This window comes from Grammomys surdaster, unplaced genomic scaffold (assembly GCF_004785775.1).
Source record: "Grammomys surdaster isolate TR1022 unplaced genomic scaffold, NIH_TR_1.0 146, whole genome shotgun sequence".
NCBI lineage: Eukaryota > Metazoa > Chordata > Mammalia > Rodentia > Muridae > Grammomys > Grammomys surdaster.
The window spans coordinates 5689013-5702359 of record NW_021604604.1 but is presented as its reverse complement, the minus strand read 5'-3'; the positions used below and the strand labels follow the sequence as shown (position 1 = coordinate 5702359).

The following is a 13347-nucleotide window of genomic DNA, read 5'->3' as shown; positions in this document are numbered from 1 at the left end:
TTTCTTTCTTTCTTTCTTTCTTTCTTTCTTTCTTTCTTTCTTTCTTTCTTTCTTTCTTTCTTTCTTTCTTTTTGCTTTCCAGTCCAATTTCTTTAATGTAATTCTCAAAAACATAATTGGTCCAGTCTGCTGATTTTTACTCTTGTGTCTCCTCCTAGTCAAAAGAGAAGATTTGTGAGAACACAGAGCCAGGGGAGATTCCTCAAACTACCACAACCTCGCATACGACCACCATGCAGTTCAGGGTCCTGACCACCACCAGGAGAGCTGTTACATCGCAGATACCTACCAGCCTGCCTACAGAAGGTACCCACAGATTATTTATTTTTATAGGAAAGAAAAGGTTACTGGATAATTCCTGTTTACTGGCAGAAAAGAATGTTATTTGGCCAATTAACTTTCTCAAGAGTTTTTCAGATTCAGAATTACATGATCAGAAAACATATGCTAGAATTCTTTACATATGGCGATCCATGTTCTTAAGCCTTGGTTATCCATTATCTGGCTTTTTGTTCTGCTTAGAAAACAAATATAGGCTTCTAGTCACCTAGGCTAAACCTAGAAATCATCAAACTACATCCCTGATACAGGATTCAAAAGAAATATGCATATAAAATGACTTGTGAAATTCTGAACAACAGATAATTTTACTCACATATTACTTAGTAGTATTTTTTTAGTGCAATGAACTACAAGACAGTGTAAATATCACAAAACATACCTTGAAAGGTATGTCCTATTATGAAAAGAGAAAAGCTACTTTCATGTTCATGCCTAGGTGAAACTCATGTGTGAAGGAAATATAATCATCAATATTTTATGACTTTATATTCTATATTGTATTTGTAAGAAGTAGATGTGATATTTATTTAAGGAAGAACATTTTCTCATATCTTATTGTCAAAACCGTTGCTTTCTCTGGAGCAGGAAGTTAAATTTGAACCCTTATTTCTTAACTGAAACTTAAGAGGATATTAAAAGGAAAAGGAATAAAGAGGAATGGAGGATGAATGTCAAATGCATTATGTTTCTCTTAAAACTAACATATAGTTAAATTAAAATTATTTTGGAATATTATTCTAAAGACTGTGAAAAAAGTATTTCCATAGAAACCCCAACTTTCACAGTAAAATATAACCTTTGAAATGGTAAATTATACCCTATGTTTATCCATTCAGAACAAGATCTTTCTATAAATTATTTTTTCATATTTTTACTGATCTAAATCTTTTAAGATAAATATTTAACTATTGATAAACCCTAAGTCTCCCCGTTAATTTTTTTTTCTTTTTTTTTAATTTCTTTTTTTTTTTGAACATGAAATGCTTTTTTATAGCATGTTTTACAAGGGGAGGGGGTAAGAGGGTCCAGGTGGTGGAAAAGTACAAAATCTTCTTGGCCTGTGCCTTGAAACATGTCATGGTCTATATGCTTAGCAACTGCAGATAGACTCAAAGCAGAGTACCATGTCTTCTTAAGAATAGCAGGGAGACCATAACTCAAGCAGTGTACCATATCTTCTGAAGAACTGCAGGTAGATCATAATTCAGGGTAGTGTCCCCGTTAATTTTTAATGCTTTAAGTCTTGATTTAAAGTAAATAAGGTCTTATTATGAGTTGTTTTAGGAAGTTAAAATTGTATTTCAGGCAACAATTAGTTTTTTAACATTCTTACAGGATTGAGTCTCAGATATTTCCGTACCATCTTAGCCTAAACCATTACTGAGAAAAAAATTATATTACTACATCATGTAAAGTTAGATCTTCCTCTCTCATTAAACTAGAAACTACTCTCAGTAAATTACAAAAAAGCAAGTGTTTGAGTTGAAGCAGTTAATCCAGTTACCCAGTGTAAGATTCATGCACCTTTGGGATCGCTTTCTCTTATAATAACATTCAACTTCTCTTTCAGATGACACGAAGATAGCACTGCATCTCAAAGACAGCGGAGGTAGGCGTGCACACCTTTCTTTTTATACATACTTGTAGACATTAATTCATTGTCTTCATTTTAATATAACAAAGGAACATGTGGGATTGGAAAAACAGAATGAGGTTAGATTTCATTACTGTTAATGTTTAACATGTGAAGAATTCCATGGATTGTGTTGAGGAATGAAACAGAATCCTAATCCTTGTTTTTGTCTACACAAATGCATGACTTCAAGCACCAACTATGAGGTAGGACGATCATCCACTGGTATTGCTGCGTTTTGCCCCCCTTTTCCTCATGTTAGTGTGTGTATAGATATCTGCACAGCACCGTACACTTGCTTCAAAAGGTTTTTGTTTTGTTCTGTTCTGTTTGTTGTTTGTTTTTTTTTACTAAACTGTATAATTGTTTGTTTTGCACAATTAAAAAGTAGGGCAGTTAGTATGAATATATATTGTGCTAGACTTTTTCTAGGTCCTATGATGCTAAGAGCAGAATTTAAATAGTCAAAAAATATCTTACCCGCAAAAATTTTTCTAACAGTGCTTAAAAGTATCTATACTGTTTCTTGAAATTTTTTCGAGAGTTACCTAAACAGTACCCTGAAAATGTTATGTTTTAAAAAATAGTTATTTTTATTAATCCATATTAGCCCAATGGGTATGCTAGATATTGACAAAACATACTTTTTATAAGAAATGCTTTTTTGGTTCAAGAAAGGGTTGTTACTTCTTAATAGCATGTATAACATAGACATGGGATCATTTTGACACTAGTCTATGCACAGGTTACTTCTGTGTAGCCCCATATGATTTATGAGCTGAAACTTAACTCAGGGGGCTGAAGTAATATGATTACAAGTTGGAGATCAGTCTCAGACATGTAAGAAGTGGTCTCAAAAATAACAACAAAAAGTAACAGAGAGTGGGGGGGAGGGAGGGAGTTAGATAGATAGATATAGATATAGATATAGATATAGATATAGATATAGATATAGATGATATAGATATAGATAGATATGAATGTGGCTATAGATATAGATCATAGATAGTCCATAGATGATATAGTTGGGCGTGTTTCCCTTATAATTATAGAAAATAGTTCCTAAATTACTCAATCTGTGTTAAATAGGTATTCTCAGAAGAATGCTTTTATGTGTGTACATCTCTAATTTACATCAGCATATCCAAAAGGGGAGGGAAAAAACAGATTTTTTTTTCATAAATGTCATTGCACCCACTGTCCATTGTTTCATATTTCCTTGTAGTATTTTGATGTGCTAATTTCAAATTCATTATTGCATAGGTTCAGTAATTGCATGCATTTTCAGATGATCACTGTGGATTACAGTTATAAACATCTAAAATCATAGGCTTCCAAAGACAAAGCCTGGCAAATACCCAGTTCAAGATTATAAAAAGAGGGATGCTAATAAATTTCTTTTGATTCTAAGTCCTAATACTGAGACAGCTTATTTCATGAATGTAGAGACATTGCGTCCTGTGATGGGGTGTTTGTCACCACTACTTGCTGTCTATTTCTCTCTGTATAAAGGAGGCTTCCCAGGAGGCTTCCAGGAAATCTGTTCCTGTTATATTTGTGATATTAAAAATTTTAACATGGGTAGAAGGTTGAAAAACAATAACAGAAAAAGAATAAAAACAAACAAGCAAGCAAACAAACAAAGATAACTAGAGTTTTGGGGATGGGTAGAGATGGGAGTCAGTGTAGAAGACTCCCTGTCAGAATGGCTTCATGAAACTGCTTCTCTCTCACAGTACAGGTCTCTTACATTCAACCTGAACATAAGGAACGCCAATAAGCTAATTCACTTATACCCACTGCATTATCTTTCTTTTTCATAAGTAACTGATTATAGTTGTTAATGTTTAAAAATAAAAATCCCTTTTCTATATAATTAATTGTACATTAGCTTCCATTTCATCGGTTCTAGGGAAAGCACGATGCATGGATGCTCCCCCCTGAAATGCAGTGACATCACAGTCAGTAGAATCCAGTCTCCAAAACCAACATATATCCTATAGATTGTGTTCAAATTTTGATTTAGAGTTCTTTGATCCTTCTTGGCTTCTCTAGAAATTTTTATTTAATTAACCTGCACAAGGTTAGATTGTGCTCTTTGAATTAACTTAGATTATGTTTTTGGAATTCATGGCCATGTGGATAATGGTTTTGTGCACATGAAGCAAAATCTCTATTGGGTTTTAGATCACAGGGACTATTGATCAGAAGAGTTCTACCTTTTAAGAATGACTGAACTGTACTTATTAGCAAGCATGACCATTAAAGGCCTTTTCTGACATTTGAATAGGTTGTCTTTAAATGGCACCTGCTACCTAATTAGAAACTTAAATGTCTTCAGAATGCAAATCAGAGTCAGATATATCCAGAAGAAAGATGTGCTGGCTAAATCAAGGTGCATGATTTTTAATTGAGACATAAAGTATTCAACCACAATTCAACTCAATTTAACAAACTTAACTATGTCTTTCTGCTATGCCAAAATTATGAAAATTAGGTCAAGCTCCCGAAACTTGAGCATATTTCCTTATTTTAAAATCATCATCAGATCCATCAAAGTATCTGAAATTGCATTCTTTATTGATTGCCTTGGAGGTTTTTCCATTGGATTGAGCAGAGTTTTTTGGCTAAAAATATGTGAGAATACACTTTTTATTTATTTATTTATTTATTCATTCTCTTTACATCCTAATCACATCTGCTTCCCAGTACTCCCATCACACAGCCCCTCCCCCTACCCTCCTCCCCTTCTCCTCTGTAAAGGTAGAAGACGCCCTGGGTACCAACCCAACCTGGCATATCAAATCACTACAAGACTAGTAACATCCTCTTCCACTGAGGTCAGACAAGGCAATCCAGTTAGGGGAAAGGGATCCAAAGGCAGGGAACAGAGTCAAGGACAGTCCTGATTCCAGTTGTTGGGGGACACTCACGAAGACCAACCTACGCATCTGTTCATATGTGTAGGGTGGCCTAGATCCAGACCATGAATGTTCTTTGTTTGGTGGTTCAGTCTCTGTAAGCCTCCAAGGATCCAGGTTAGTTGACTCTGTTGTTCTTGTGGAGTCCCTATCTGCTCAAGGCTCTCAATCCTTCTCCCCACTCTTCCAAGAGATTCCCTGGGATGTGCCCAGTGTTTGAATGTAGTTGTCTGCACCTGTTTTGGTCAGCTGCTGGATAGATCCTCTCAGAAGACAACTGTCTTCTTATGTTCGGCACCTGTTTACAAGCATAACAGAATATCATTAATAGTGTCAGGGATTGGTTGGGCATACATTTTAAATTTCTAACATTTAAAGTCTCATCCCCATACACAAGCCTGATGTACAATGCCATAAGACAGTCAGCCCTTCTTATTGCTAGAAATTCACTAAACTACTATCCCCCAAAATTGACTCTTCTGAGTCAGCAGATGGTGTCTGCACTAAGAGACAATGAAATCACTGCATTGGTGCATGTTGATTAAGCTAATTCAGGACCAAATGTCTCAAGAGTGAATGGTGTGAAAAGCCAACAGAGATGAGCTTTGGTGCTCCCAAGGAAGGGTTGATTAACTCACATTCCATTATGTTACATTTCCGATTTGTGAACTTAATCCCAAGACATTTTGTCCAAAGATAAATGTTAGAGCTTTATTCTGATGTTCAAAAACCTGCTTCTGAGCACACCCCCCACAACAATTTTTCATTTGTTTAGTCTGTTGTGCAGATCAAGTGTGTACTGTTACATTTATCCTTCAGTCAAATTACTTTCTGTCTCAGATATATATATCATCAAGGTGACATGTCTTCTTCTGTATCTGTGTTACCTTGTGTTTTTCATCTACTTCCTTTTTGTAGATCATACTCTCAGAAGTAAAGGGAGACTGTTATTTCTTTTTGACAGACTATTGAATATCTATCACCTTCTGTTTGGAACACTGTAAAATATCTTGGCATTTTGTTTTATCTGGCGTTGTTTGGCTACTTTTCATGCTAGCCCTAATTCTATTCTGAGCACACATCAAGTATAACAATGAAGACTTCTTATGCTTTGAATGTTTGGAAATTGCCCTGGAATTAAAGATTTTTCTCCTCAATTCTTTTAGAGTTACAGTTCTCATCTTTCTTTATAATGAGCTCATGTGGTTGTTTGCTAATTTTATTATGCTGGTTGACAAAAAGATTCTAAGCTGGAACTGACCCAAACCAATTAAATTTTAACCTCTGGGCTTAGGTCCCAGGGGTCACTATTCCCACTGATTCCCACTTCCCAGTGGCAAGTGGTTTGATAAAAACTTCATAAAAAAAATATGGAACATCAGAAGCACTGGGCTAGGGAATCTTGTTCAAATATACACATTTTAGCAGGGGTTTAGAAGCACAGAGCTGTAGCCTTAGCCAATCAGGAGGATGAGACAGAAAGTTTAACATACCAAACCACACCTGGGGTACAGAGGGAGTTCAAGGCCAGCCTGGACAAACTAGTGATAACCTGAATGGAAATAGCAGGTAGAAATAAGAGCAAGGTTGTAGACCAGGGAGATAACGCTTGTCACGGAAATGTAATACCTTAGTTCAATCCAGCACAATCACAAAAATTCTGACACTCTAGTTCAGATTGCCTCAATGATTCCACTGTATTTCTAACAAACTCTGGACTAATGACATCATCCCCTACCCCTTCTCAAAACTTGCCTGATTATTGAGAGTTGGGAGCTCGATTTCTTCATGTCCAATCATTAGAATAAGAATCAATGAGGTATCTCTGAATCCATGCATCAGTCTCTATGCTAGGGCTATCCTGAAACATATTAACAGTTGACAAAGATAAATTAACTCCATTTCCATATAAGGAATGCATCTTGCTTCTCGGATACAAAGGGCCTGAAAGCATCATTTCTGTCATACCAGTAACTCCTCTGACTCTAGTGTATGAGAATTAGCTCATCTAAGATGTCTTAAACATTTATTTGTTTTAGTAAACATGGTTATTCTTTCTGTTTTGATGAACAGAATGAAATCGCTGCTTTAAAATCATTTTTTTACCTTAAAAATTTTTATTTCATTGCTCCATTTAATAGCTTGAAAATTTTTCTCCAGCTTGGGAAGAGGAAACAACAACCTCACACTATAGTGTCCCTTTATCGTCTATGTTGATGTGTAGATAGGGTTTGTAGTTAGAATTTCTGCTGCTAGTAGAGCATAGCATAAAATAATATTATAGAGCTTCTGAGAAGAGGTACATGTATTCTTCAAGGCACTGTAAATGTATTTTCCATTAACTGCTTGCAAATGCCCTACTGTGTCCATCTGATCAATAACTACTTTCTTTTTTTAATCTAATTTTACATCTCTCTGCCCAACTTGGGGACTGGCAACTATCCTTCCAGAAGAAAGAGACTTGTACATAAGATTCTGGAACCTGACACTTATGAGTGATTCCAGAAACCAGTTTTATATACATGGCATGTCAGTGTGTTAGCCATGTGTACTGGTTTTCATGAGAATGCCACCCCCATAGGCTAATATATTTAAAAGACTGTTCTCCAGTTGGTAGAACTGTTTCAGAAGAATTAAAAGGTGTAGCCTTGCTGGAAAAGATGTGTCACAGGAAGGTGGGTGGTAAGCTTAGAGGTTTCTAAAACCCATACCATTCTCTGTTAGCTCTCTCAGCCTTCAACTTGTAGATCAGAATGTGAGCTCTCAGCTCCAGTGCCATTCCTGACCAAATGTTCCCATGCGCCCCATCATGATGGTAATGAACTCTAGCCCTCTGAGAATACCTGTCCCCCAATAAACTCTTGTATCATTTGCCTTAGTCATGGTATCTTATCAAAGCAATAGAAAAGTAATAGAGACACAAGGTGTGGTGTAACTGTAATCCCAGCAGTTGAGAAGTAAAAATAGAAGAGCCAGTAGTTAAAGGTTAGCTACATAGTAGGTTCAAAATCAACCTGAGCTACCTGAGATCCTGTCTCAAAAATCAAACAAACAAAACAAACAAAAACAAAAAACAAAAAACTGAGAAGTGAAGAAGGAAAAAGAAATGCAGCGGGGAGGACAGGAGAGAGAGAGAGAGAGAGACAGAGAGAGAGACAGAGAGAGAGACAGAGAGAGAGACAGAGAGACAGAGAGACAGAGAGAGAGGTCTCTAGGCTGTAGAGTTATGCAGTAAGTTGTGTTCATTTGTGTGTAAATAAACAGTACTTAGTTCTCATGTAATAAGTGATCCACTTTAAAAAAAAAAGTAATGCTTCAAAAACACTAATCTATTTTAACAGCTTGCTATTCCATTACGACTAATTTCTTCTTCAGTTTTTTTCTTTGGTGTTCAGATAATACTATGCAAAAGTTTACCTCTGACTTGTCCAGTAAAGACAAGGGTTAATTACTTAACACAAATTCATAAGTGTTGTAAGCTGTGGCCAAATGTTATTAATTGTTACAATAATGAATTAGCAACTTGTTCCATAAAGTTTAAGCAGAAGTACTTTTAATGCATGTTAACATTTATGCTTAGCAACGACTATAGAAAAAAAACAAATAGTTCTAAAATGTTAAGTTGAAAATCTTTGGGCTGTTGTTTTCCTGGTGGATTAATTCTACTCTGCACATAGTTGAGTCTTGATTTGGGTTTTCAGTGTTGTCACATGTTAAATCCAGGGCCTCAAATATTCTGAGAAAGCCTTCTGTCACATAGACATAACTCCAGCTGTGCACCTTGCTTTTGAAGATGTCAGTTTGATAAGTAATGCCCAGTTATTATTTCCAATGAAGACAACGATCATGGAGCTGGGTTGCCATTTTGCTATTTTAGCATGCCTGTTTGATTAGATCTGCCTGCTGTGTCCCTCCACTCTTTCTCTCTGGCATTTTTTTGGTTTAACAAATACATTTTACAGTTCTATTTTAATATCCCTAAGATTTTCAAGTACTTTTAATAGGTGTGAGTGTTAATGTGCACACAGATTCACTACACACACATGTGTGTGCACACGCACATCTTCATTCATATAGGCACTACACACAAATTATATAAGCCATAAAAATGAATCAGTTAAGAATCAGTAAAAAGTCTGTTAACAATGATAGTAGAATATGAATTGTCTCACGAAGAATTGATGTATGTGTGGGTTGAAAGCTATTAGTCTGAACAACAAAATGTCAACACAATATACACATTTTTGTCAGTTATAACTTAATCTTACCAAATTAATTAATTCACTCCAAGAAAGACAAATACCACGTTTTCTCTCATTAGATTTTTTTTAGGCTTTATTGTCTCGTAAAATCATGTAAGTCACAAAGACATGAAAAGTGACAAATTGGTGAACAGAACTGACAGAAGGAAGTAGTGTGACCCTTGAACATATATAATTTTGTATATAATATAAATATATTATATATACACTCATAAATATATATTATAACTATGTATAAAACAATAAAATAAAATCTTAAAAGGAATCTAGGGAGAAAATACTATATTTGGATTATCTTCAGATATGTAGCAAGTCAGTAATGCTAAATAATGTATGATTAAAAAAAGAAGAAATTGTAACAAAAACAATAATACTCAAAGAAGTGATAATGAAATCAAATAAATTAATGACATCTTGCACTGTGAGGTGAAGAAACCAGCCAGCCTCTTCTGAGTGCTTCACTGTAGTATGACTCCATCTATATGAAATCATGTACCATCAAAGTTAATTTACAACAATACAAGTCAGTATGGTGCTTGCCTATGGGTTAAAAATAATAAAGAAAGGGACAAGAAGTTTTTGAAGGAACAAAATAATTCTGTTTCACACATTAATTGTTACTACTTATTGATTATGTGTCTGTGTGGAGATATGTCAAGTGAGCACAGTTTCCCAGGGGGCTGAAGCCAGAGACATGGAACCCTCCTGGAGCTGGAGTTACAGGCAGTGTGAACCACCTAGAGTCATATTGGGAAACAAACAAGGGTTCTCTGTAAGAAAAATCAGCCCTCTTTTCTGAAAGGTTGGAATATTTTATTTTTTTATTAGTTAAAACTTTATTATCAAGAAGTTGCTAATCACTGTACATCACAGTGAGTTTCTATACAATAGCCACTCTAAATTAATTAATTAATTTTTAATGCTTTATTTAAAATATAATTACATCACTTTTCCCCTTCTTTTCCTACCTTCCAGCTCCTCCCCATGTCCCTTTTTTCCAAACCATCTCCTTCACTCTCAAATTGATAGCCTCATTTTCTTTGATTGCTATTGTTACATGTGCGCAAATATATAAATAAAAGCTGTTAAGTCCGCTTTTGTTATTTGGGTAGATAAGGTTCAGGGCTGATGAGTTTATATTGGATAATCAAGTCAGGGGCACATCTCTGGGAGATGCTGATTCTTTCTTTCTCTTCGTAGTCATTAGCTGATTCAGTAGTTATGTGTCTAGGGGTGGGGTCTTGTTTATGCAGCCATTTTTAAGAGAGGCAGACTCATAACAGACTTCTTGGTATTCTGCTATTGAAAATCTTTCTGACACCTCCTCTGTGATGTTCCCTGAGTCATAGGTACTAAAGCTGTGCTAGAAATGTATCCACTGAAGCTGGCTCCCCACAATCCACTGATTTCTGTATGGTGTCTAGCTGCTGTTTTCTGTAATGGTCTCCATTTGCTAGATGAAGAATCTGCTTGGATGAGGACTAGCGTATACGCTTATCAGTGGGCGAAAGGATAAGATTTGGAATGTAGTTGAGTATGTATACTGGGCTAGCAAATTGGTGATAGTAGATATTGTCCTAAGATCCATAATCACACCAACCCAGGACAACTGACTGTGTATCTAGTTAGTACTGTTAACCTTTTGAGCTGTCTTCACAAGCACCACATCCTATATCTTGATTTAGATAATAGTTACTTAGATATACATAGTTATTTAAGTTTGTGAGTTTGCATATCTACAATATATATGTTTCAGTAATATAAATTTTACTTTGATTTCAGAAAAAGAGAAAAGAAGACATTTTGGTACACTTTTCATCAAAGTATATTACTTTTTTACGTCTTTCTTAGTAAAATGCTTCCAGGGGTCTTGAAATTCCCTACTAAAGTGAAGAGTTTTATTTTTAGTGAGTCAGCTGCTTTAATAGCTCTAAAATTGAACAGTTCTAATTATTTGAAATATGTTTTAAATTAAATTATACTTTAAATTATTTATAGAAACTTTCTATTTATTTGCAAATGATAATAAATTTAGCTCATTATTGAGCTATTAAATTTATACCAGGCTGTTTCTGAGACTTGGCATGTTTAAATTTACTCAGCCTCTAGGGTAGTGTATTTTCCTAGTACTGTGATCCTTTAATACAGTACCTGATGTTATAGTGACCCTGACTACAAAATTATTTTCATTTGTTATTTTATAACTGTAAGTTTTCTACTGTTATGAATCATGTTGTAAATATCTGTTTTCCAATGGTCTTAGATGACCCCTGTGAAAAGGTCATTTGACCTCCAAAGGGGTCGTGACCCACAGGTTGAGAACTGCTGCTCTACAGCACCCTGCCATCCCTTTCACCTATGAAGTTTCACGAGCACGGAGTTTGTCTTTTGTCCACAGCCCCAAGTTTTCTATGTGTGTAGCTCTTTACCACCATACTTCCTCCCAAGGCTATTTCTTCTCATGTTGCTTAAGTGACTCTGCATCCATTTTGTGGACAATGCTCTACTAAAACTATCCCATAGGTCAGATAGGTGACACTAACTTTGCCAATTCCATTGTGAGATCAGAAGGAGCCTTGCTATTTCTCAAAGCCCATCCCTCAGTAATCTGAAAACAAAGTCTGGTAAAATCATGAAAGAGTTAGTTTGCTACCAGTCAGGTGGAAATCTTTTGTGCAATTGACTGGGTTAATGAACTTAGAGCCATCTCATGCTCACCTATAGACAAAAAATATTCTCTCTGAAAAAAAAAAATCAGTGCATGAGGATATATTCTTCCTGTACTTGGCACTCTGGGTCTTCAGGAGCAGACTGTGGAAACACAATTTTATGATAGATCTCTTCCTTAAGCAGGTAACTGTCGCTGCTGGAATCAAGGTCTTAGCCTGTGTCTGCATTAATACTGACTCTAAACTGTACACATCCAGCAGGCTGCACCTTAACAGTTTCAGGTTTTTCTTTCTGTACTTCATACATGAAGTATCACATACTGATTCTAATGACATGAGCTAACATTAACGTCAAGGCTACAGATGATTGTTAAAGGGTCAGGAGTATTATTCCATTCCAAACTCGGTTTCCTAGAGATACATACACCACAAAAGGAATCCTGCCTATATTTCCTTCTAGAAACTTAAGCAGACATCAGACCTCAGTACTGTTTATATTTTAAATGCATCAGAGATTCACATTCCAACTGTGAAGCATACGAATTACCAAACTAGCACCTCCAGCAACTAAGTGAATCCATATATTTGTGTTTGTATTTTGGGGGTTTGGTTTTTTTTTAGATTTAAAGGTTCTTAAGTTTAATTATAGACTCTAGGATCACTGAACCTGATATAAGACTGCTGATGACTTGATTTTATTTAGATCTGTACCAGATCTAGGGCAGTGGGAGCCTGTGATTCAGATGGTGGTCCCAGGTCTTCTACTATCTGCCACATCCCAGCTACTCCTCCAGACTGCATGCTTCATTAGTGGTGTGGATGCAGTTATGTGTGTGACTGACCTTCATACTTCCCCTTAAAAACTCCTCCCAGCACTCAGTGCTCAGGATCGTGTGGGGTCTGTGGGATCTTTTGTGTTTCTGTGTTGTAGTTTTGAAATTTTTTCTATGAAATGGAATTGAAGTTTTTGTTGGGATTTTATTATATTTGTTGGTTTCCTTTGCTAGTATGGATATTTTTACAATTTTAATTTAATTACATTAAAATTTTAATTTATCCAATCTATAAACGTGCAGGGTCTTCTATTTTCTGTTGTCTGCCTCAGTTTCTTTCTTTTCGTGTTCTGAAGTTTTAATTGTGCAGCTCTCTCACTTTATTGGTTAAGGGTTATTGCAAAGTCATTTTTGAGGGGTGTGGCAATTATTGTACATAGGATTGTTTCCCTGATTTCTTTGTCAGTAATTTGTTATTGGTTTATAAGAAAGTTACTGATTTTTATGTGTTCATTTTTACCAGGCCACTTTGCTAAATGTATGAGTCAGTTATAGAAGTTTTCTAGTGGACTCCCTTTTTTTAAAAGTGTCTTTTATGTTTATATGCATATAATCTGAAAATACAAGTAGAATTATACAGACTAAACATGTTGTACTTGTATATTTAATAATTTTATCTGTCTATCTATCTGTATGTCTATCTATCTATCTATCTATCTATCTATCTATCTATCTATCCATCCATTT

At 35.5% G+C, this 13347-nt stretch overlaps 1 protein-coding gene across 2 annotated transcripts in view; it reads left to right on the top strand.

Annotated features, from left to right (window-relative positions):
* The window catches only part of Plxdc2 (plexin domain containing 2), a 394098-nt gene that overhangs the window by 343437 nt on the left and 37314 nt on the right, over nt 1-13347 (top strand). For both annotated transcript variants that reach the window (XM_028764923.1, XM_028764922.1), the window contains exons 11-12: nt 159-306; nt 1913-1951. In XM_028764923.1, coding sequence (XP_028620756.1) covers nt 159-306; nt 1913-1951 — 187 coding nt within the window. The remainder of the gene's footprint in view (nt 1-158; nt 307-1912; nt 1952-13347) is intronic.